Source organism: Lolium rigidum, chromosome 7 (genome assembly GCF_022539505.1).
Source record: "Lolium rigidum isolate FL_2022 chromosome 7, APGP_CSIRO_Lrig_0.1, whole genome shotgun sequence".
Lineage (NCBI taxonomy): Eukaryota > Viridiplantae > Streptophyta > Magnoliopsida > Poales > Poaceae > Lolium > Lolium rigidum.
Genome location: NC_061514.1, coordinates 33,711,997 through 33,737,052, shown reverse-complemented (window position 1 = coordinate 33,737,052; position 25,056 = coordinate 33,711,997). Strand labels below are relative to the sequence as shown.

At 42.2% G+C, this 25,056-nt stretch overlaps 2 protein-coding genes across 2 annotated transcripts; both read right to left on the bottom strand.

Annotated features, from left to right (window-relative positions):
• Nucleotides 1–2,578: 2,578 nt before the first annotated feature.
• On the bottom strand, nt 2,579–5,627 carry LOC124671161. Its single transcript, XM_047207575.1, has 5 exons — nt 5,517–5,627; nt 5,339–5,411; nt 4,470–4,534; nt 3,888–3,997; nt 2,579–3,236 (listed from the first exon to the last, which is right to left on the bottom strand). Exons 1-5 carry the CDS (start codon nt 5,625–5,627, stop codon nt 2,933–2,935), a joined length of 663 nt encoding a protein of 220 aa, XP_047063531.1. The 3' UTR covers nt 2,579–2,932.
• A 1,541-nt stretch (nt 5,628–7,168) lies between these two features.
• Nucleotides 7,169–24,739, bottom strand: LOC124676344 (protein argonaute 1A-like). Its single transcript, XM_047212422.1, has 21 exons — nt 24,526–24,739; nt 24,290–24,433; nt 24,068–24,201; nt 23,370–23,479; nt 23,170–23,270; nt 22,908–23,055; nt 22,654–22,773; nt 10,150–10,251; nt 9,977–10,048; nt 9,633–9,755; nt 9,369–9,531; nt 9,092–9,213; nt 8,883–9,020; nt 8,641–8,783; nt 8,498–8,560; nt 8,357–8,420; nt 8,128–8,260; nt 7,976–8,049; nt 7,791–7,897; nt 7,681–7,712; nt 7,169–7,592 (listed from the first exon to the last, which is right to left on the bottom strand). Exons 2-21 carry the CDS (start codon nt 24,391–24,393, stop codon nt 7,435–7,437), a joined length of 2,211 nt encoding a protein of 736 aa, XP_047068378.1. The 5' UTR covers nt 24,394–24,433; nt 24,526–24,739; the 3' UTR covers nt 7,169–7,434.
• Nucleotides 24,740–25,056: the final 317 nt, after the last annotated feature.

Here is a 25,056-nt window from a genome sequence, read left to right as displayed (position 1 = left end):
ATTTGAATATATCTAGATGTTATCTAGTGACTAGGTACATCTGAATTTAGAGGAATTTCTAAATACAAATTTACACATGTGAGTTGAGATTCTAACTATCGCCATGTTAACAATAGCAGGGGAGGGGGTGAGGATTAGAAGGTTGTATTGCACAGAACATCTTGGCCGTTCTGTTGGAAACCTCAAGGGGTTCAGTTTAAACCTGAAGGGAAAAAGTTTACGTAGAACATCTCTGCCATTCATCATAAGAGTTGCAGCATGTAACTCGAAACCCAGAGGAATCATAGCATGCGTCAACCAGGCAACATCAATCTTAGAGTTCTCCAAACGACACAAATATCACCAGGCGTAGACAGCATCCCCATCATAATCAATCAAACAACTGGTTACTCACTACGCTACAAAATTATCCACAGCTGGACTAGAGAGACTACTACTCAGACAAACAAGAGCCTCGCCCTCCTTTAATTTCTATTCTCATGCAAGCACATCGGCTGTTTTCTTCAAAACTGCGTATCATGTTCAGCCTGCTGCTGCGTGAGAGCTAGTGCTAACATTTGCAGAGGCAGCGCTACTCAAAGGGGCCTCGGTGCCCTGGCCCTTCACAAAGGCCCCATTGCTTGATGGGACCTCGGTGCCATTACCGGTTGCGAGCCTGCTTCTCAGCTTACTGAAGAGCCGCCAGTGCCACCTGTTGTGCGACTTTATTTGGCCCATCAGCTTCTGCTGCTCCCTACGGAAGGCCCGTCGGGCATACCAAGCTCCGCCGCGCCACCCAAGGGCATACCTGGTGATCACAAAAGATTAGCAGGTTTTATAATTCAGGTTTGCGGGATGATAGCACAGATATTGGGTGTTCTTGTTGGGATGGCTTCTAGATTAGTTGCACAGACCAGGGCCACTAATGTGTAGCACTCAGTCGTGCTAAATTAGAAGTAAGGAGTGACAGGAAGTTTGTATAAATTCATCGTTTCGATAGTTTGCGCCACGTTAATCGCGATGTCTCGCCTGCCGAGCGGCTGCCGCCTACCTCAGTCAATGAGATTAATTGGCATTGCCAAGCCTGCCACCCTCGGCTTCCTCCGGCGTATGAAAAGAGGGACGCGTGCTCTGCTGCCTCATCCCCTCCTCAACCTTAGCCGCCGAAAACCTCCACCGTAGCGCCGCCTCGCACCTCCCCTCTCACAGACCCCACGAGAGAATCCATGGCGGGTGCAAGTGGCCGGCAAGGTGGTCGAGGACACTAGCGCGGCCGCCATGCCAGAGCACCAATGCACCCACGCTCGCCGTCGCATGTGTCATCGTCGTCTTCGCAAGAGGCGAGGTGCTTCGAGTTCCTCCTCCGCATCGATGAGGACCCCCTCGGCATCAAGCGGCTCCCACACGAGTTCGCCGACGACACTGAGTCGGCCGAGTTGCACCTACGGGAGGCCAGCTGTAACTTTTGCCGGTGGCCTGTCGAGGTGTTGTTCGACGGACAGGGCAAGATATACCTGCACACCGCCCGTGACCTCAACCTCGAGGCCGACCGCCAGCTCACCTTCCTCTACGAAGGCGACGGCGAGATGATTTTCAAGGTGTTCGACGACACCTCTCGCCGCAGGCACTACCACACCGGCGATTCCGACTCGGACACCGATAGCTAGTACCATCAGAATGTTTTTTCTTTGCAGCGAAGATGGCACCGGCCAATTAAAATCACTAGTGTCTGTTTCTAGATGTTCTTCCTCAGAGGCACATCAGCTGACAGCTAGATTTACTAGTTTTGGTGACTAAGAGTGTTCTTTTCTTGCAGCGAAGAAGGCAAAGGCCAGCAGAGCGAGAGTGGCCAAATAGCTCCCGGGCAACATGTAGCGCGTTTTTGAAAGAAAAAAACGAAAATGGTATTTGCAAGTTTCCAAAAAAATTGGAAAAAAATTATTGATTTAGATAATAATGAACTCTACTAGTGTGCAAAAAATCAGTCAGAAATTCGTTATATGTTTGTCTCAGCAAAAATGACAAATGTGTGGATCTGGGTGTGATGAACAGTACATAGCTTGAAAAGTTGAACATTTGTCATTTTTGTGTAGCCTATTAATACAACGAATATTCAATCGAGATTTTTCATAGTGGTAGAGTTCAACAATGTCTGCACCAAGAATTTTGTTTCCGATTTTATTGAAACTTATAAATGCCATTTTCGAGTTTTTTTTAAAAAGGCCACCAGCTCGGGCTACATATGTGGTTTGAGAGCCCACTAGTTAGGTTTGCTCATTTTTCAATATTTTAACCATGTTTCAACTATGTAGTAGTTTCTATAATGTTTCTATTTCTATTTAAATAATAATAATAATAATAATAATAATAGGTAAAAAAAATGTGTCAGGCCACTAGGCACCTCAGACGCAAACAGGTGCGCAAACAAAAATAGCCATTTTTATATCAGCAGCGTGACACAGCCGGGTCATTTTCAGTGTCTGATTTGCGTTGGATCGTTGGAGATGCCCTTACAATTTAGGGATGTTTTTACATACAACTCAACTATTTTAAGAAAACCACATAGTGTTGAGATAGTACGATTCGATACTGGGTTTATCCATCATCCCACCGCACCCGTTTGCCATAGCCCTGTCTCTTGCTTCCAGAGTGACAGCATGCAGTAATTCACAGGAATCGTAGCATGCGTCAAACAGGCAACCGCACTCTTGAGTTCTCCAAACAACCAGCAACGACACAAATATCGCCAGTACTGCAAATAATACATCAGCGTAGACAGTCCCCATCTATTATCAGTCAAATAAAATGGTCAACTCACTAATGCTACAAAATTATCCACAGCTGGATTGGAGCGACTATCAGTCAGACGAACCCTACAGCTCCTTGATTTCTATTCTCAGGCAGGCACATCAACTGTTCTGTTTAAAACTCCGTGCTGTCGAAGCAGTCATGCTCAGCCTGCTGCTGCCTGAGAGCTACTGCCAACGCTCGCAGGGGGCGCCCTGCTCAAAGAGGCCTCGGCGCCCTGGCCCTTCACAGAGGCCCCGCTAATCGAGGGGGCCTCGGCGCTATTCCCCGGCAGCTGAGGTGCGTCGGAGCTCTTAGAGGCGTGCCTGCTCCTGAGCCTGCTTTTCAGCTTACTGAAGGGCCGCCAGTGCCACCTGTTGTGCGACTTTATTTGGCCCATCAGCTTCTGTTGCTCCCTCCGGAAGGCCCGTCGGGCGTACCAAGCTCCACCGCGCCACCCTAGGGCATACCTGGTGATCACAAAAGATTAGTAGGTTTTATAATTCAGGTTTGTGGAATGATAACACAGATATTGGGTGTTCTTGTTGGGATGGTTCCTAGATTCGTTGGAGAGACCAGGACCACTAATGTGCAGCACTCACTCGTGCTAAACTTGAAGTAAAGCATGACAAGTGAGCATAAATTTTCAGTTTTGGAGTTCCTTTGGTCTATGCACTGAAGATCAGAGAAAAACTATGTCCGTTGTGCATGTGCCAGTAATACGACCATGGTATTCTACAAAATACTCCGAAAACCAGCTAGGCCTTTGTGTATATCCAAGTAGTTCTAAGTTGAAGCAGGGTCTACAAAACAAGACTTGATACTTAATACAAACTATGCAGAAAATGAAAACTAATCTTCAAAGCAACCAAAAAAATAACCAAATGCCTTCACGTCCTAACTCAGTATACAGCCACTTTGTATATGAACATACGATCATATCATTGATTGAGAGCTGAAACGTACTGATCAATGATCAGCCTGGACTGCATTTATGTGACAATACAGAATGTATTTGACTCAGGAATTGGGAACTTAAGTATGTACAAAGAAAGTAAGGCAACATGCCTTGTGAATTACTGTAGTTGGAAATTTATACATTCTTAATAGCATGAACATACCCAACAACCGAAGTTGTCAATGCCGTGGCTATACAAGCTGGAGTGCTGATGTTATTGGAAGTGACAATCTTTTTAATCTCGTCATGATCATTTCTGTGAGTATCCCTCAGCTGTTCAGAAAATAAAGTAACAAGTAAGCCACTGAATTTATCACTAGTACTCAATCTACAACGAGAACGAAAAGGGAAATGAAGCAGATGACTCAAACTCTATGAAAGTTGGGACAATGAGTGTAGAAGTCCACTGTCCTAAACCCACCGTAACTCACCTCGGAGACCAAAAAACATCACCTTCGATAGAAAAGGAGATGAACACAAGTAAACATATTTATCACATCATCAACAAATATAAAATCATGTACCACTGAAATAAAAAAAGATAGCACCTATGCTTATGTGTTCTAATTTTCTTATGCTCATTATTTAAATCCTACCCCCTGGAGCAATCTTGAACTTTTTCGAGTGCCTAAATTCCTATTAACAATTCTATGACAAGTGACACACTGCACATAAAGAAAAGAATGTACTGCATTCACAAAATAAGTAAATGACATTAATCAAAACTATCTCTGGAATTGCTTACAGATTGCTCGATTGAATGAAGTCTCTTGTCAATCTTCGATTGCTGCATATGACGAAAAGAATAACCTATCACAAGAAGTTGAAAGTGTCTATTAGAAATTGTAGATCATCTTCCAAGTAACTTGAGAAACAGTGCAGATGTACAACATAAAAACAACACATATAGTGGACTTTCTTTGTTAAGTGTAGAGTATAGAGAAGGGGAGCTGTCTGTTCAAAAGGCAAGCTGTCTGACTCGAATTAATCGCATCTGATCCATCAAAAACAATTGAGCACACATGTAGGAAGTACTTAGCATTTAATTAAGGAGCGAAAGTAGTTCTAAAAAACTTAATAGAACTGTTTTATGGCAACTAAACCAAGGATCACCAAAGAAGCCAGCAGCAAAAATGAATACAAGTAATTTCCCAATTACAAGCATATTGCAACAGTTCTAACTCCAATTGAGGTGTGCCCTAAAGTCCTACTGCATATGCTAACGAATTCTTATAGGCTTAGCCGTATAGCAGTTGTGCAACTGCATCACCCAAATACAGCAAATCAGAACAAAACCACCAATCAGATTGTAATTTGGCAAAACTTGCATTCACGGATTGCCCACCAAGGAGGCAACGCTGAAACAAAGTTGCTCTGGTGCAGCTCTGTTTCCAAAGTTTCAATCGATGTTTATTCTAGTCTTACATAATTTGTAAACACACCTAATACTAAAGGTTTAGCAGCGTAGCATTTGCAAAACTACATCAATCCCTACAGCGGATGGAGGGGTTGAGGAAAACAAGTTAATTAATCGGATGAGTCGATGTCAGACTCTGAACCCGAATACAGCCTACGAAGTTAGGAACTGCGGGGAAATAGGGAGCAGGAGCGTACCGGCCCACGCCGTGAGGACAGAGGCGATGGATGTGCCGACGGTGAAGACGACCCTGTGGTTCTCGAACACTTCCTGCACGGAAAGCACGCATCGGGGGATCAAACACACGAATACGCCGGCCAACCAAATCAGAGACATCGGGGGGCGGGGTTTGATTGGGTCGGGCAGCGAGCTCACCTTGGTGGAGAAGAAGGTGTCGCGGACGGCGGCCCAGGAGTTGGTCGCCCGCCGCCGGACGTTGGGCAGCAGCGCCGCGCGGCGCGCGCCGCCCAGCAGGCGAGCCGCCATCTCGCCCGATCTCGGTGGGAGTGTTTTGGGGGTTTGGGCCTTTGGGCGGAATCGATTCGGTTTCCTTGTCGCCGCGACGAGTGTGCGACCAACTTGCGAAAAAAGAAACGAACGGGCGACGGCGGAGAGGGTGCCAGATACTAGCGGCTATGGGGAAGGAGCGTCAGTCGGAGTAGGACGCGGCGGCGGCAGTGGACACTGAACCGGAATCGTATTCCTTGGACTACATTTAGCCAGTTCTAGCCGATTTTTTAGTACGGAGTATATAATTTAACCCCTTATCATTGGATCCGGTGTTAACGTGCATAGGCTCTCTCTTTAGTACATTTTAAACATATTCTAAATGTTAAAAAAATTCAAAACAAAATATTGCGTGCATCCTTCGCATCCTACATGCACATAAAGTTATTTCAGCAAAAACCAACTTTGTGTGCAGCCAGCCTAAAAAAGATGAAATTTATCTCTAAAATAAGACATTCCCGAAAGATCTTGTCCAAGTATCTTACGATTTTACCATACTATTGTGGCCAATTGATACGTACCAGATGGTATCTTAATTTTGTAATATCTTTAGTCGTAACTCGATTAACTCGATACGTATCATGATATCTTTAGTATCCCGATATAAAAATGATACCATACGATCCTACTCCTATGCTAAAGAATATGAACATAACAGTATGGCAAGCTAAAGAGTAAAATTTATTTTGTAGTATCAACTCTCAAGGCTAACTAAGTATTTCAACAATACAGCTTCAATAAGTGTGGGAGAGATGGTTTTAAAAGGAGTTTGTATATGCAAGAAAATAGTAAACTAGCCATTTGTTTATACCAATAGTCAAGCATATGCATTCTTTTGTTATGTGGGTTCGTTATTAGTTATGTTTGTATCATGCATTGGATGAGTTAGCCCATATTTATATTATTAAAATACATTATTTACATGATGAGTGTCTATGAAAGACATAAAATTTGCTCAAATTTCAAATTAAAGATTAAATTTAAATTCATTTCAGGTATAATCAATGTTTTAGAAATCGTTAATCGTAACTTATCGGTAAGCCCAAAACCTAGAGGTTAATTGCTTATCGGCCGATTAATCGATTTTATCGGTTGGCCATTTATCGGCTTATTTTTTATAAATCCTAATTTTTTGCACTAAATTTTCTATAATATGCCATGCAAAATATAATATTAGAGCATTAAACAGAAATATTACCTTGATTCCTTGCATTCGAATCAATAAAAATGGCTAATGCATAGTTCTACAAGACTAGGACGAAATTTCAGTGAAAAATGGCCGTAATATCGTCTAACAAGCTGAAAATCGGGGAAAATATCGGCCATCTGACTAAAAATCGGAAAAAATATCGGTGCCGGCGATAAATCAAACGATACGCGGAAATCTTATTGGTTCCCACCCGATTCACAATAAATCGGTATCTCAGCTGATTTTTTGAAAGGTGGGTATAATAGATATATAGAGAGAGAGAGAGAAACACACATATTTTTTAATAAAAATAAAATGTCATGATGTCGTGATACTATGATACAATACTGCTAAAAAAAGATACTACCTATATCTCAATACTGACAATCTTAACACATGAACACCTATGCCACCTCCCGTGCTCTCTAAGCTGCCAATTTCAGATTTTTTTGGGACCAGATCTGCTTCGCTTTGAGATGGCCTCTAATTGGTACTGCTCCAACCTATACTAACTTTAGTACATTCATGTTCTTTAACGGGCAGTTTTTCTTTCATGCTAGTATTAGACAGATTTACAGTACTCAGTGTGCCCTCAACTTAACAGAAAAACATGCCAAATTTTAAACTATCCTTTATTGGAAGAAGGCCCACCGGCTCGGCACTGATCGCAGTGGATCCGCTCTCCAAAGACGACCGTGGTTCAGTATAACAGCGAGCTCGAGAAGCCAAACGACGGGCATAACGCAAAGGGGGAACTGTAGAAGCGCAAACAACTACTGTTAATCACCTACTGAACATGTATATCATGATTACTTGATTAGGAATAGAATGGAGAATACCTACCTATTGAAATGGAATGGGTACACCCAGCATACCTGGAACAGTAGTGGTCATTGGTTATGGTCACTTAATAATTGGTCAAACAGGTGTAAATATAGAAGAAACAAAATTACATGTAGCACAAGTAGTATGTCAATGTTTGGAAATCGCCTGCTAGAAATTTATTCTCATCCCACAAAACATGGTAATACATGGGCCGAATTGTTCCACGACCCTTATCCTGCGTAGGAATGATCTTCAATTAGTAACTAGCACGTCACAAGTCTTATCAATATTAGCATCGAGAAAAGTGGCCTACCCTGCTGCAGCTATGGCTACACAAGTAAAAATCAAATTCATCTGGATGGCATATTACTGAATCCACGACACTACCTAAATCAAATAAGGACAGACATTAATAAAAATTCAGAAATTGGTAATAGCTGACAAGCAAAGTCATCAACAACTAACCAGGCCATAAGTTCCCAGTTGAATCAGAGGGCTTGTCACGGTAATCAGCGGGAAACAGCCGTGTACGATGACGCTTCTGGACCACAACATATGTAATTGTTGGGTTATAATCTTTCTCCAATGATTTACATGCCTAAATTAGAAAATAAAACGTTACAATTACAAAAAATGTTCTCAAAGAATAATGTAAATATCTCCTAAGAAAAAGAGGTCAAAAATATAACATCACCAGTTTAATGGCACAAAGTTCGTTCTTCAGAACCTGAGAGTACTGTCCTTTGCTCACCCCATTTCTGGAAAGAAACATGTTAAATATATATTACAGGCAATACTTGTTCTTACTTCTGAGAGATGTCCTAACAGAGTGTACCTGTAAAAAATAATTCTCTGCGGTTTCTGTCCAGTAACCCGATAGAAAGAAATGAGATGCTCGCTGCATACATCATAAAACTTATATACACATATTCTTTTAGTGTAACATTCAGATGATTCTCAGAGAGAAAAAGATCATACCGGATCATCCCACCAGTAACGACCCCTTTTTCACTATCATACTGGAGTTCAACCAGATTATTTATCCACTCATGATGACCGGGTTGCGAACTAACTAATCCAGCATACCTAGTAACTTCAGGCCAGTCTTGAGAAGCAACAACCTGTATGAAGCATGCAATTACTGCATATTGTCATACATGTAAACATATAATAACACAGGTGCACCACTTCTGGCATCTGAAATTGTGACGTGCACTTACAGATGCAATGGAAGGAGAAGAACATTTTCCAGGAGGAGGATGGGTAACAGTAGCACCGAAAAAAATAGTCGGTGTGTCCCCAACATGGGGAAGTTTCTTTTCTAGAGCGTCATTCAGTACAGTATTTCTTCCTCCCATCTACAAAACCTAAAAAATGTAAGGACTTGCATAATTAAGCACAGCTAAACAAATGGTACAACACAACAAACCTTAACATTAATTTTAAGGGCAACGTTTGCAAGATACTGCTTATTCTTCCTCAAGACATGTTTTGATAGACAACACTGAGAAACCAGTCCAATATCTGTCTCACATATTCTTTTGAGATCACCTAAGGAATAACAGCAATATAAATAAATGAAATTAATCAGACAATAGAATATCTGTCTCACATATTCTATTGAGACCTCCTAAGGAACGGCAACAATATTAATAAAATATATTAATCAGACAATGGTCAAATGTGTTTGGAAGTTAAAAATATACCATAAAGGGAGCCATTCTTGTCAGGCAATATCACAAGCAGAAGGTCAAGATTTCTGCCTGGTCCAAGTTTGGCCATGACATTGCTATGAAGTGATGTCAGTGCCAGTTGCGCATGTTCAGGTTTAGCAGTCTCTACAGAAAGCACAGGACTCAGATTGAATCCCTACAATGAGAGACAGGGAGAATATGAGTGCACAAAGATGTGAACATACACATGCAAGAAAATGTCAGGAATTCAGTATTTAGGCCACGGAGAAAATTTACCATCCCAGATGCTAGGCACATAATAGCAAGCTCATAACAGAAATTAGTAGCTTCGTTCTGTCGCACATGCAAGGAAAAGTTGATACATGCCCAGCTATTCACTCTCCCACCTTTGACCATTTTCTAAAATGCAATATTGTAAGTTATCATAATTGACAATCAGAGATAGAATGGTTCATTAGAAGTGATCTACAATATAAATCTTTGATGAAATGACCACGAACTAAATGATTTCTCATTTTTTATAAGATCATCAAAATACCTACTGAAGAACGAACAATTTTGATCTGGAATACATATTATCGAGTTTATGCATATTTTATTTAACAGGGTTGCATACATACCTTGCCCATCATATTCCATATACCATAGTGTGGCAAGAATGATCTTGTCATGCCATAGTCGTTGAACTTAAGCTGATGGAAATATCCGGTACTCAAACGTCCAGGCATAACATATGCAACAGAAATAAGAAACGAGCACACTAAAATGATAGCTGAGATTAAAAAAAACATACCAAAGGAGGAGATAAAATATGAGCTAGCAGTGAGACAAGTTCATCCTCAATTTTGATTCCCAATTTCACAGCACATTGATTCCTATGTGTGAAATGCAAAGCCTGGTAAACAAAACTAAAACATGACAAAAGACACCAGAGGCGTGTAACTCTGAACTCTATCTTTACAATGCAATGAAACCAAACGTCTTTTGCGTTTTCTCGAAAAAAGACCCTATAGCCCAATTTACTTGTTCAAAAGGAATCAGGCAACTGATTACATATGTGATGAAAAACTAAAAATGGCATGACATCTGCAATTAAAAACTAGAGAATTGCACAAATAAGGTATTTTTCATATTCCAATGGTATCCATTAAGAAAAGTTAGACTCTTAGCTTGTCAATCACATGAAAATAGTAGATGCTACAATAAACAGATCTGAAACTTTGTGGACAGAGGTGAGGGCCTAACCTGCTGTAGAAGGAGGCTGCAGGGAGGAACTCTCTCTTCTTAGGGTTACAGAGATAGAAGCACCTTATATAGGTCAGGACTGGGCTGGGCCAAGTGGGCCACAACAGAGAACAAGAAGACAGCCCAACAGATACACCAACAGTTATCCAACACTCCCCCTCAAGATGGGTGATAAATGTCAATCATCCCCATCTTGGCACAGGCAAGATTACACTCCTTTGAGCCCAGTCCCTTTGTTAAACAGTCTGCCACTTGTTGTCCTGATCTCACATAAGCCAATGAGATAATCCCTGCATCAATCTTTTCTTTAATAAAGAATCTGTCTATCTCCACATGTTTAGTTCGCTCATGCTGGACAGGGTTATTTGCTATGTTTATGGCAGACATATTATCACACCACACTTTCAAACTTCCTTGCCTTAAAATTTTCAGCTCTCTTAGAAGGTTTCGTACCCACAACATTTCACCCGGGCCCCGTGACATAGCTACGTACTCAGCTTCGGTCTGTTGATTTCGAGACAACAGATTGTTTCTTACTTCTCCATGACACCAAATTTCCTCCAACAAAAACACAATACCCTGAGGTGGATCTTCGATCATCTAAGCAGCTAGCCCAATCTGCATCACAATATCCATCTACATTTAGGTGTCCATTACTTTTAAACAACACTCCTTTTCCCGGAGTGCCCTTCAGGTATCTCAAGATTCTTTGAGCTGCTTCCAAGTGTCCATCCCTCGGATCATGCATATAGCGACTCACTACACTCACTGCAAATGATATATCTGGTCTCGTGTGGCATAAGTATATTAGTCTTCCAACAAGTCTTTGATACCTCTCCTTGTTTATGGGTTCTCCAGACTCTGCTGTGATTTTAGTGTTCTGGTCAATAGGTGTTGAAGCCACTCGACACCCCAGCATGCCCATATCATCTAAGAGATCCAATGTATACTTTCTTTGAGATAGTGATATCCCTTTTGATGATCTTGCAACTTCTATTCCAAGGAAGTATCTAAGTTTTCCCAAATCTTTCACCTCAAAGCCCGACTCAAGCATCCTTTCGGCTTTGCGATTTCCACAACATCATCTCCCGTGATGATAATATCATCAACATACACAGCAAGGATAGTGATTTTCTGCTCCGAATGTCTGTAAAATAAGGTATGGTCTCCATTGCATTGACCATATCCCATGCCACACACCACTTGTCTGAACCTGTCAAACCAGGCCCGTGGAGATTGTTTGAGACCATATAGAGATTTCTTCGGTCTACATACCTTCCCTTTAGTTTCAGGTCCGACAAATCCTGGTGGCATCTCCATATACACCTCCTCTTGGAGATCACCATGCGAAATGCATTTTTGACATCAAGTTGATGCAAGGGCCATCCGAAATTTGCTTGCACAAGAGATCAATATTCGACGGTGCTCATTTTTGCCACTTGGTGCAAATGTCTCATCATAGTCAATGCCATAAGTCCGACTATATCCTCTTGCCACAAGTCTTGCCTTATATCTCTCCACTTTTCCTTCGCATTTTGTTTCTACGAATAGATCCACTTACGACCCTACTTGTATTCTTTCCTTTAGGGAGATCTGTCAACTCCCATGTTTTATTTTTCTTCAAGGCCTCTAACTCTTCCATCATAGCATTGCACCATCTCGGGTCCAACCTGGCTGCCTTCCAATCCTTAGGAACAGATACAGTTTGCAGTGAAGCAACAAAAGCCCGAAAAGAGGGTGACAATGCCTCGTAAGAAATATAATTTCCTACGTCATAGTCATCATAACTCAGTCGCTTTGGGGGCCCAACTTTCCTTATCCCTTTCCTTATTGCAATTGGCAAGTCTAGGCTATTATTGGACTCAGTCTGAGATTGATTCTCCTCTGCAGCATCTACACTTGTGCTTCCTTGATTTTCTGGTCCAATGGGTTGCTCCCCCGCCTCTGGTCTTGTTGCTCCTCCAGGTGCATCTACTTGTTCCCTTTGTACTTGTCTTCTAGAGTACACAAGTGGATTCTGCAGACCATCTTTGTGGTGGTACGGGTCTAGGTGGTGTAGGTGTACCGGGAATTACGGGAATCTCCGCAACAATAGGAATTTGTTGATGTTGTTGTTGGTCACCATCTTGTTGCTCTTGATCACCACCTTGTTGTTGCTCCCCTCTTGAGCATCACCAAGATGGTCAAGCCCCTGGAACAAGCCACTAAGATCACTCTCACCGTCATAAAATGGTTCGACTCGCGAAACGTAACATCCATGCTTACAAATGTCCTCCCGTCGGTGGGACTCCGGCACTTGTAACCCTTACGTCCGGAGGAATAGCCAATAAAGATACATTTGATAGCCCGATGATCTAGCTTGCCAACAGATGGCCTGTGATCCCTTACAAAACATGTACAGCCAAAGAGTTTGGGTGGTACAACAAAGTCATTGTTATTTAGAAGGAGTTGGCAGGGAGACTGCATACCTAGAATCTTTGAAGGCATTCTGTTGATCAAATATGTAGCAGTCATAACTGCCTCACTCCATAAGAATTTGGGAACATTCATGGTAAACATAAGAGATCGAGCCACTTCAAGAATGTGCCTATTCTTCCGCTCAGCAACTCCATTCCGGGGAGGAGTGTCGGGACATGAAGTCCGGTGCAGGTATACCTTGCGAAGATAAGAAATCAGCAAAAGGTTTGTTGATATATTCAGTACCATTATCGATTCGATCACTTGCACCCGAACATTGAATTGGTTTTTCACATAGGCACAAAAACTCCGGAAACAAGTGAACACTTCATCTTTGTGACGCATAAGATAAATCCAAGTCATTCTGGAATAGCGATCAATAAAAGTCACAAAGTACTTCATGCCACTTATCGACACAACAGGACACGTCCATACATCAGAGTGCACTAACACAAATGGGGACACACTTCTGATCCCTCTACTAACATAAGAGGTTCTCGTATGCTTAGCATATTCGCAGGCATCACAATATAATTTGGTTTTGTCCACTCCATTCATTACATCAGGAAAGACACGAGACATTTTATCAAACGCCATGTGGCCCATTCGATAATGATGAACTAGTGCCATACTCTCCTTTCCTCCAACAATCGCAGCAAGCACAGAACTAGCATCATGCCCCATCTTGTCACGATCTATGTGCCAAAGACCTCTATGCCTGGTTGCAGTCCCAATCTTCTTGCTGCTCTCCCTTTCCTGAATTAAACACATATATCTATCAACTATTATACGGTAGTCCTGCTGATCAATCAGGGCACTTAGAGATAGCAGATTCTATCGGAAAAGCAGGAACATGTAGAACCGATGATAATTTTATGTTGGGTGTACATTGCACCGACCCCTCCCCTTTTATAGATTGTGCTTGTGCCATCTGCTGTTTGGATAGTGCCTCTATGTGTGGGAGGATACTCGAGTATAAGAGTCAAACTCACTAATATTTCCGAGTAACATGTTTGGATGCTCCGAATCAAGAATCCAATCTGAATTAGCATTATGAGTGGCTATAGAAACTCTATCAATATTACCTTCATCTCTCGTAGACATAGTGGGCAAAGTTCCCAAAGGTTGCTTCATTTTGTCCTTCTTCCTTGGATTGTCCCTGAGAGGTACTGGTAGTTGACTCTGAAGCTGCTGCCATATGTGCCTTGGGTGATATAGCGTGCTGCTGTCCTCCACCCCTGCCATACTGATGTCCATATGGCTGTCCACCACTTCTGCCATAGTATTGTCCACCACCTCTTCCATACTGCTGTCCATATGGCTGTCCACTACCTCTTCCATACTGCTGTCCATATGGCTGTCCACTACCTCTGCCATCACCTCTTCCTCTGTAGCTTCCTCTGCCATGTGTGTATCCTCCTCTCCCCCTACTGGGTGTAGCAAAGGAGGTACACTGATGCTTCAAGTGTCCCTTCTGCCCACAAGTATAGCAGTCTCTCATCTCTTGTCTCTCGGTAGTGTAGAAGGTCGGATGAGGGATAGAATCACTTCCCTTTGTCATATTCAGACGCACTTCCTCTCTGGACATAGCTGCAATGGCTTCTTTGAGAGAAGGGGTAGTGGTTTGATGCAGTAAAGCAGCCCTTCTCCCCTCAAAATCTTGATTAAGACCCTTCAAGAACTTCATGACTCGCCGACGTTCAATCCAGCTTGCAGCAGCACTCACACATTCCCCATGGGCAAGTTCCAGAGGATCAACATGATCTAAATCTCCCCAAAGATGCTGCAACTCAGCCACATATGCCATCACAGTTTTGTTTCCTTGTTGCAAGTCATGCACTTTATCCTCAATCTCAGCAATTGATGTCTACGTTCCCCCTCCTTTCCTGTAGACAGTGTTGGGCCTCCAAGAGCAGAGGTTTGTAGAACAGCAGCAAGTTTTCCCTTAAGTGGATCACCCAAGGTTTATCGAACTCAGGGAGGAAGAGGTCAAAGATATCCCTCTCATGCAACCCTGCAACCACAAAGCAAGAAGTCTCTTGTGTCCCCAACACACCTAATAGGTGCACTAGTTCGGCGAAGAGATAGTGAAATACAGGTGGTATAAATATATATATGAGCAGTAGCAACGGTGCCAGAAAATAGCTTGCTGGCGTGTAGTTGATGGTGGTAGTATTGCAGCAGTAGTAACACGGTAAAACAGTAAACAAGCAGTAGTAACGCAGCAGTATTTAGGAACAAGGCCTAGGGATTACACTTTCACTAGTGGACACTCTCAACATTGATCACATAACAGAATAGATAAATGCATACTCTACACTTTTGTTGGATGATGAACACATTGCGTAGGATTACACGAACCCTCAATGCCGGAGTTAACAAGCTCCACAATAATGCTCATATTTTAGTAACCTTTAGTGTAAGATAGATCAACAGATTAAACCAAGTACTAACATAGCATGCACACTCGTCACCTTCATGCATATGTAGGAGGAATAGATCACATCAATATTATCATAGCAATAGTTAACTTCGCAATCTACAAGAGATCATGATCATAGCATAAACCAAGTACTAACACGGTGCACACACTGTCACCTTTACACACGTGCAGGAGGAATAAAACTACTTTAATAACATTGCTAGAGTAGCACATAGATAAATTGTGATACAAAACTCATATGAATCTCAATCATGTAAAGCAGCTCATGAGATCATTGTATTGAAGTACATGGAGAGAGATTAACCACATAGCTACCGGTACAGCCCCGAGCCTCGATGGAGAACTACTCCCTCCTCATGGGAGCAGCAGCGGTGATGAAGATGGCGGTGGAGATGGCAGCGGTGTCGATGGAGAAGCCTTCCGGGGGGCACTTCCCCGCTCCGGCGGCGTGCCGGAACAGAGACTCATGTCCCCGGATCTTGGCTTCGCGATGGCGGCGGCTCGCGGAAGGTTTTCCGTATCGTGGTTCTTCGCATCGGGGTTTTCGATCCGGGGGCTTTATATAGGCGAAGAGGCGGCGCAGGAGGGTCGAAGAGGCGGTGGCACCATAGGCTGGCGCGGCCGGGGCCCGAGCCGCGCCACCCTATCATCCGGGGCCCACGGGGCCCCCTCGGCGGCTCTCGGGTGTTCTGGATGCTTCCGGTGAAAATAGGAACCCGGGTCTTGATTTCGTCCGATTCCGAGAATATTTCGTTACTAGGATTTCTGAAACCAAAAACAGCAGAAAACGAGGAACTGGCACTTCGGCATCTTGTTAATAGGTTAGTTCCGGAAAATGCACGAATATGACATAAAGTGTGCATAAAACATGTAGATAACATCAATAATGTGGCATGGAACATAAGAAATTATCGATACGTCGGAGACGTATCAGCATCCCCAAGCTTAGTTCTGCTCGTCCCGAGCGAGGTAAAACGATAACAAAGATAATTTCTGGAGTGACATGCCATCATAATCTTGATCATACTATTTGTAAAGCATATGTAGTGAATGCAGCGATCAAAACAATGTATATGACATGAGTAAACAGGTGAATCATATAGCAAAGACTTTTCATGAATAGCACTTCAAGACAAGCATCAATAAGTCTTGCATAAGAGTTAACTCATAAAAGCAATAATTCATAGTAAAGGCATTGAAGCAACACAAAAGAAGATTAAGTTTCAGCGGTTGCTTTCAACTTGTAACATGTATATCTCATGGATAGTTGTCAATGCAAAGCAATATAACAAATGCAATAAGCAAGTATATAAGAATCAATGCACAGTTCACACAAATGTTTGCTTCTTGAGGTGGAGAAAGATAGGTGAACTGACTCAACAATAAAAGTAAAAGAATGGTCCTTCGCAGAGGGAAGCAGGGATAAATTATGTGCTAGAGCTTTTCAAGTTTTAAAATCATATAGAGAACATAAAAGTAAAGTTTTGAGAGGTGTTTGTTGTTGTCAACGAATGGTAATGGGTACTCTAACTACCTCGCCAACCAGACTTTCAAGAGCGGCTCCCATGAAGGATGTTATCTCTACCAGCAAGGTAGATCATCCCTCTTCTCTTTTGTTTACACATGTACTTTAGTTTTTATTTATTTATGGGTGACACTCCTCCCAACCTTTGCTTACACAAGCCATGGCTAACCGAATCCTCGGGTGCCTACCATCAATCTCATACCATGGAGGAGTGTCTATTTGCAAAATTAAGTTGCTTGCTGATGAATCAGAGCAAAACATGTGAAGAGAATTATTAATGCAAGTTGTAGTTAATTGGGGCTGGGAACCCCATTGCCAGCTCTTTTTGCAAAATTATTGGATAAGCGGATGTGCCACTAGTCCATTATGAAAGTCTGTCAAAAGCAAATGACAAGGTTGAAAGATAAACACCACATACTTCCTCATGAGCTATAAAACATTAACACAAATTGAGAAGCATTTTGAAGGTTTAAAGGTAGCACATGAAGTATTTACTTGGAATGGCAGAAAATACCATGTAGTAGGTAGGTATGGTGGACACAAATGGCATAGTGGTTGGCTCAAGGATTTTGGATGCATGAGAAGTATTCCCTCTCGATACAAAGTTTAGGCTAGCAAGGTTGTTTGAAACAAACACAAGGATGAACCGATGCAGCAAAACTCACATAAAAGACATATTGTAAACATTATAAGACTCTACACCGTCTTCCTTGTTGTTCAAACTCAATACTAGAAATTATCTAGACCTTAGAGAAACCAATTATGCAAACCAAATTTTAGCATGCTCTATGTATTTCTTCATTAATAGGTGCAAAGTATATGATGCAAGAGCTTAAACATGAGCACATCAATTGCCAAGTATCACATTACCCAAGACATTTATAGCAATTACTACATGTATCATTTTCCAATTCCAACCATATAACAATTTAACGAAGAGGAAACTTCGCCATGAATATTATGAGCTAAGAACACATGTGTTCATACGAACCAGCGGAGCGTGTCTCTCTCCCACACAAGCATGATGTAATCCAATTTATTCAAACACAAATAAAAACAAAAGCAAACAGACGCTCCAAGTAAAGTACATAAGATGTGACTGAATAAAAATATAGTTTCAAGAGAAGGAACCTGATAAGTTGTCGATGAAGAAGGGGATGCCTTGGGCATCCCCAAGCTTAGATGCTTGAGTCTTCTTGAAATATGCAGGGATGAACCACCGGGGCATCCCCAAGCTTAGAGCTTTCACTCTCCTTGATCATAGTATATCATCCTCCTCTCTTGACCCTTGAAAACTTCCTTCACACCAAACTCGACACAAACTCATTAGAGGGTTAGTGCATAATCAAAAACTCACATGTTCAGAGGTGACACAATCATTCTTAACACTTCTGGACATTGCTCAAAGCTACTGGAAGGTAATGGAACAAAGAAATCCATCCCACATAGCAAAAGAAACAATGCGAAATAAAAGGCAGAATCTGTCAAAACAGAACAGTCCGTAAAGACGAATTTTAAAATGGCACCAGACTTGCTCAGATGAAAATGCTCAAATTGAATGAAAGTTGCGTACATATCTGAGGATCACTCACGTAAATTGGCATAATTTTCTGAGTTACCTACAGAGAATTTTGCCCAGATTCGTGACAGCAAAGAAAACAGTTTCTGCGCAGTAATCCAAATCTAGTATTGACTTTACTATCAAAGACTTTACTTGGCACAACAAAACACAAAACTAAGATAAGGAGAGGTTGCTACAGTAGTAAACAACTTCCAAGACACAAATATAAAACAAAGTACTGTAGCAAAATAACACATGGGTTATCTCCCAAGAAGTTCTTTCTTTATAGCCGTTAAGATGGGCTCAGCAGTTTTAATGATGCACTCGCGAGAAATAGTATTTGAAGCAAAAGAGAGCATCAAGAGGCAAATTCAAAACACATTTAAGTCTAACATGCTTCCTATGCATAGGAATCTTGTAAATAAACAAGTTCATGAAAAGCAAAGTAACAAGCATAGGAAGATAAAACAAGTATAGCTTCAAAAATTTCAGCACATAGAGAGGTGTTTTAGTAACATGAAAATTTCTACAACCATATTTTCCTCTCTCATAATAACTTTCAGTAGTGTCATGAGCAAACTCAACAATATAACTATCACATAAAGCATTCTTATCATGAGTCTCATGCCTAAAATTATTACTCTCCACATAAGCATAATCAATTTTATTAGATGTAGTGGGAGCAAATTCAACAAAGTAGCTATCATTATTATTCTCATCAAGTGTTGGAGGCATAGTATTATCATCATAAAAATTACTCTCCATAGTAGGCGGCACCAAAAGACCACTATCATTATAATCATCATAAATAGGAGGCAAAGTATCATCAAAGAAAATTTTCTCCTCAATGCTTGGGGGACTAAAAAGATCATGAAAACCAGCTTCCCCAAGCTTAGAATTTTCCATATCATTAGCAACAATGGTGTTCAAAGTGTTCATATTAATATGTTCCATGGGTTTTTTAATTTTCGGATCAAACCATCCATGTTTTAAATCAGGAAATAGAATAAGAAGCTCATTGTTGTCCATTATGCCAAACTAGTGTAAACAAGAAACAAAAAGATGCAATTGCAGGATCTAAAGGAAATAGCTTCGAGCACAAACACAATGGCGCCGGAAAAGTACTTTACCCGGAACCGGAGTATGAGTGCCTTTTTACCTTTCCTCCCGGCAACGGCGCCGGAAAAGTGCTTGGCGCGTAGTTGACGAGGGAGGAAAAGTGCTTAGTTGCCGGGCTTGCCAATGTGTGAGTGCCGTTTACCTTCCCTCCCGGCAACGGCGCCGGAAAAGTGCTTGATGTCTACGTTCCCCCTCCTTTCTCGTAGACGGTGTTGGGCCTCCAAGAGCGAGAGGTTTGTAGAACAGCGGCAAGTTTTCCCTTAAGTGGATCACCCAAGGTTTATCGAACTCAGGGAGGAAGAGGTCAAAGATATCCCTCTCATGCAACCCCGCAACCACAAAGCAAGAAGTCTCTTGTGTCCCCAACACACCTAATAGGTGCACTAGTTCGGCGAAGAGATAGTGAAATACAGGTGGTATAAATATATATATGAGCAGTAGCAACGGTGCCAGAAAATAGCTTGCTGGCGTGTAGTTGATGGTGGTAGTATTGCAGCAGTAGTAACACGATAAAACGAGTAAACAAGCAGTAGTAACGCAGCGGTATTTAGGAACAAGGCCTAGGGATTACACTTTCACTAGTGGACACTCTCAACATTGATCACATAACAGAATAGATAAATGCATACTCTACACTTTTGTTGGATGATGAACACATTGCGTAGGATTACACGAACCCTCAATGCCGGAGTTAACAAGCTCCACAATAATGCTCATATTTTAGTAACCTTTAGTGTAAGATAGATCAACAGATTAAACCAAGTACTAACATAGCATGCACACTGTCACCTTCATGCATATGTAGGAGGAATAGATCACATCAATATTATCATAGCAATAGTTAACTTCGCAATCTACAAGAGATCATGATCATAGCATAAACCAAGTACTAACACGGTGCACACACTCGTCACCTTTACACACGTGCAGGAGGAATAAAACTACTTTAATAACATTGCTAGAGTAGCACATAGATAAATTGTGATACAAAACTCATATGAATCTCAATCATGTAAAGCAGCTCATGAGATCATTGTATTGAAGTACATGGAGAGAGATTAACCACATAGCTACCGGTACAGGCCCGAGCCTCGATGGAGAACTACTCCTCCTCATGGGAGCGAGCGGCGGTGATGAAGATGGCGGTGGAGATGGCAGCGGTGTCGATGGAGAAGCCTTCGGGGGCACTTCCCCGCTCCGGCAGGGTGCCGGAACGGAGACTCCTGTCCCCGGATCTTGGCTTCGCGATGGCGGCGGCTGCGGAAGGTTTTCCGTATCGTGGTTCTTCGCATCGGGGTTTTCGATCCGGGGGCTTTATATAGGCGAAGAGGCGGCGCAGGAGGGTCGAAGAGGCGGTGGCACCATAGGCCGGCGCGGCCGGGGCCCGAGCCGCGCCACCCTATCATCCGGGGCCCACGGGGCCCCTCTGCGCGGCTCTCGGGTGTTCTGGATGCTTCCGGTGAAAATAGGAACCCGGGTCTTGATTTCGTCCGATTCCGAGAATATTTCGTTACTAGGATTTACTGAAACCAAAAACAGCGAGAAAACGAGAGCTGGCACTTCGGCATCTTGTTAATAGGTTAGTTCCGAGAAAATGCACGAATATGACATAAAGTGTGCATAAAACATGTAGATAACATCAATAATGTGGCATGGAACATAAGAAATTATCGATACGTCGGAGACGTATCGGCAATCAACATAATGTTCCCCTTTCCGGAATAAAGATTTGATAGGGTGTCCCATACCTGCGAAGCTTTTGTGAGTGCCTCTACGAAGCGGCAATGTTAGGGACCAAAGAGTTAAGCAACCATGCCACAATCGAGAGAATTTATGGCATTCCACTTGTTTCCATTCCGGACTGGTCTTGTCTGCTGGTTACGCAGCTTCACCACTCACACATTCATCCAGCCCTTTCGAGTTCAAAATCAACGGCGCCCTCCTTGACCACCGGAGATAGTTGGCCACTCCTTCCAACTTGATTTCGTTAGCCGGCGACTCAAGTTTCGACCGATGTTAGTATGGGGAACGATTGCTCCCCTCCGGCGAGATCCTCCTCCATCTCCTTTGTTAGTGATAAGTTCTGCCAGCTTCTCCAGAGCCTTGGCCAAATCCCTGTTGTCCCCCATGCTTGACACCAAACTAACCTCTCAGAATCACCAAAGGACTTACCCGCAGGATGCCTCTTCGTCACTTTACTTGTCACTGTCTTCCCCTCCTTGCCGCCGCAGCAGCCTGCTCCCTTCCTCTTCCTCTTCCTCCTAGCTGCCACAACAGACTAGGCTTCCAGATCGGCAGTCCTTCCCGTCGTTGCCCTCACTGTCCCTTGCTCTGATACCATGTGGACAGAGGTGAGGGCCTAACCTGCTGTAGAAGGAGGCTGCAGGGAGGAACTCTCTCTTCTTAGGGTTACAGAGATAGAAGCACCTTATATAGGTCAGGACTGGGCTGGGCCAAGTGGGCCACAACAGAGAACAAGAAGACAGCCCAACAGATACACCAACAGTTATCCAACAAACTTGATCCTAGATAAATGGTCGAGGCATCAGAACACGTATAGCTCAGTGCAATAACTAACAGAGTTGCTTTTTTCCTATATGCACAAGAAATTTCTATGGTAATAATCCCACAAAAAGCTTCAAGAAAGCACATTTAATTGATTCTAGTTGCAGAATCACGTGTACGAACCAATTTCATAAAGGCGCAAATCTGAAGTAAATGAAAATATAAATTCATGGAATGGAAAGCTATTGACGATTCTTATGCATAAATAAATAATTACAAGGGCGTTGTGATTTACAGAGAAATAAATAATTTTAAGTAATAAAGGAAGAGTCAAAAGTAAGCAGTATGAACGCAACGATACAGTTGTACAAGCAACACTACTGGAAAATAAAAAAGAACAGTTCAGAATAATTAGCGCACAGATATATGTGATCATGATTACCCGTAAAATGCCCTTCTCACGCTCATGTGGGGGCTGCTTAGCTACTTTAAGAAAATCCTCCATCTGTTTTCCCCGGTTAAGCTGTTTCGAGTAACGCTGCCCCTTGGCGATCTTACAGACCTTAAACATTGAAGTGACAAGAAGCAAGTTTGTGATAACATGAAGGTGTATCCACACTCCACGGAATTTCTAATATAGCTGGATATGTTAACACAGTACGAAACATCCATGGAATAGTTGTTCAGGATACCAACCTCCAACGGAAGAAATTTCGGCCTCTGCGGGGTGCCCACTTGCAAACAGTTCAAAGATTTGTACTGAATACTAACACCATATCTCTTCTGGAAGTATTGCAATACTGTCTCCCTAGGCTCCCTGGTACCATGACTATCAACCGGGAAACTGTCACAGGAAAAACCAGCCAAACTAATGTCAGCATGATATATCATACTGCATGGTCATCTAAAGAAGCATGATAGAGATACAAGAAATCTTCAGAAATGTGTAACTGCATACATCAACTCTTCTGCTGATTGTGAGGTAACACCGGATACACAGTATTCTTTGTGCATATTGCACAGTACATGAACCTTTACACCTTCTAGTGCCTTCACAATCTAAACTCGAGAAAAGGTTCAAAGCTTGTTAGAATAGAGAGCAAAAATTCAGACAGCATACTGCATGTTATGACTAAAAAAGTGACAGCAGGACCTGACCTTCAAGAGATCTGTACCAGTTAATTGTGTGTCAGATATATCCCTGTTCAGCAGCATCTTAACAAAATCCATCACCAGTAGGGGCTTGATGAATACTGTAGAGGATTGATCTGCAGAAGATAAATGTCAAACTACCTTGACATGTGAGAAACTTAGAGGCAACTTCAAGACTATTAGACCCATTATATGATTCATATAGCAGTAGAGTGTGGATACACCTCCATGTTATTACAAACTTCATTCGTTCTGTGCCTTGATTATTTTGTTGGGTCCCTTGCAAATATTTTGTAAAGTTTTCTTTTATATTAATATTAATCATACTGTCGGAGCCTCTCCTACAGTTTTCTTACAAAAAAAAGTGGGCTAAATAAATGATAAGATGATGTGTATGCGAGGTAAAAATATTCTTTATATGCCGAATAAGTCATAGTTCTTAATGAATAATCCTATAGTTCTCTTCCTGACCATTGTACTTTATTAGTTTTCTAAAAATCAATGGCATTTATAACTGGCACAACATTCAAGAGATTTTCTCAATGAAATACATATATATACCAATCGACACTTGATCTACCATATGTCATACAGACAGCACATGCACTACAAAATGTCCAAATTATTGTAAAGGAAAAGGATAAATTTTGTTCTCAAATCTAGAATAGGTACCAAAAAAACAAGACGAAGTGTTGGGATCTAACCAATATTTAGCATAAGACCACTCTGAGTGGGTCGTATGCTTTGGTGAAAACCACGGCGACTTTCCAAGAAATCACCAAGTTGCTGATGCCCCCTTATGCAAGGTGAATAAATTGACCCAGCATACCGGTTATACCTACACATGAAAATATGATGGAATGAACAACCACCATGGATGCTACAAGAATAGGGGTATAGGAACAGACAATAAGAACAAAAGATACCATTCTTCAGTGGGCAATTCACGTAGAACAATGTGTAGTGCTTGCAGGATTGCCGGGGGTACATGGTCTGGCATCAGATCATGGAGCTCATATAAACTCTTCATGCTAACACGTGCAGCGCGTTTGATCGTGACATCGAAATGCCTAGAGACAGCAGAGATATCAGTAATTATTACTTGATAATTGATTTCACCAAATAATGGATGATGGCAATATTTCCAGAGCGGTATATATACCTCTGCAAGGCTCTGGGGCCATCAGGACTATCCTCCTCCTTACCCTGCAGTGTAATTTTGAACACACTGGAACCAAAATTCAGTTCAGCGAGTGTGTAGAGTATCTTGCTTCCATCGTATGCAGAACAATCGGCTTGGAAACCAACTTCTGCATGCTTGTTCACGAGTTCTCGAATGACGGCGTGATTGACGCAGCGTGAAGTAACAGGTCTGATAGACATCTGATGAGATATTACAAGTGTGATGGCAAACAGAACATCACATGATAATATATAGATGTACCGAAAGCTGCCCAGAAATAAGGAGCTTACATCATATTGGTGAATTTCACTGAAGTCTGATTTGTCGTTCACATGAACAGAGATATGATTGGTCGTATCAATGGAACTGGGGAGGGAGGTCCTCCCTGTTGATCTAAAAAAAAGATATGATTGGTCAACACCATGCAAAGTATGGCACTCGTGCACATTGAAGGGCGCTTCTCAAATATGAGTTCTTGATCGCTGAGTGGCCTAGCTCTTTCACCTCCCG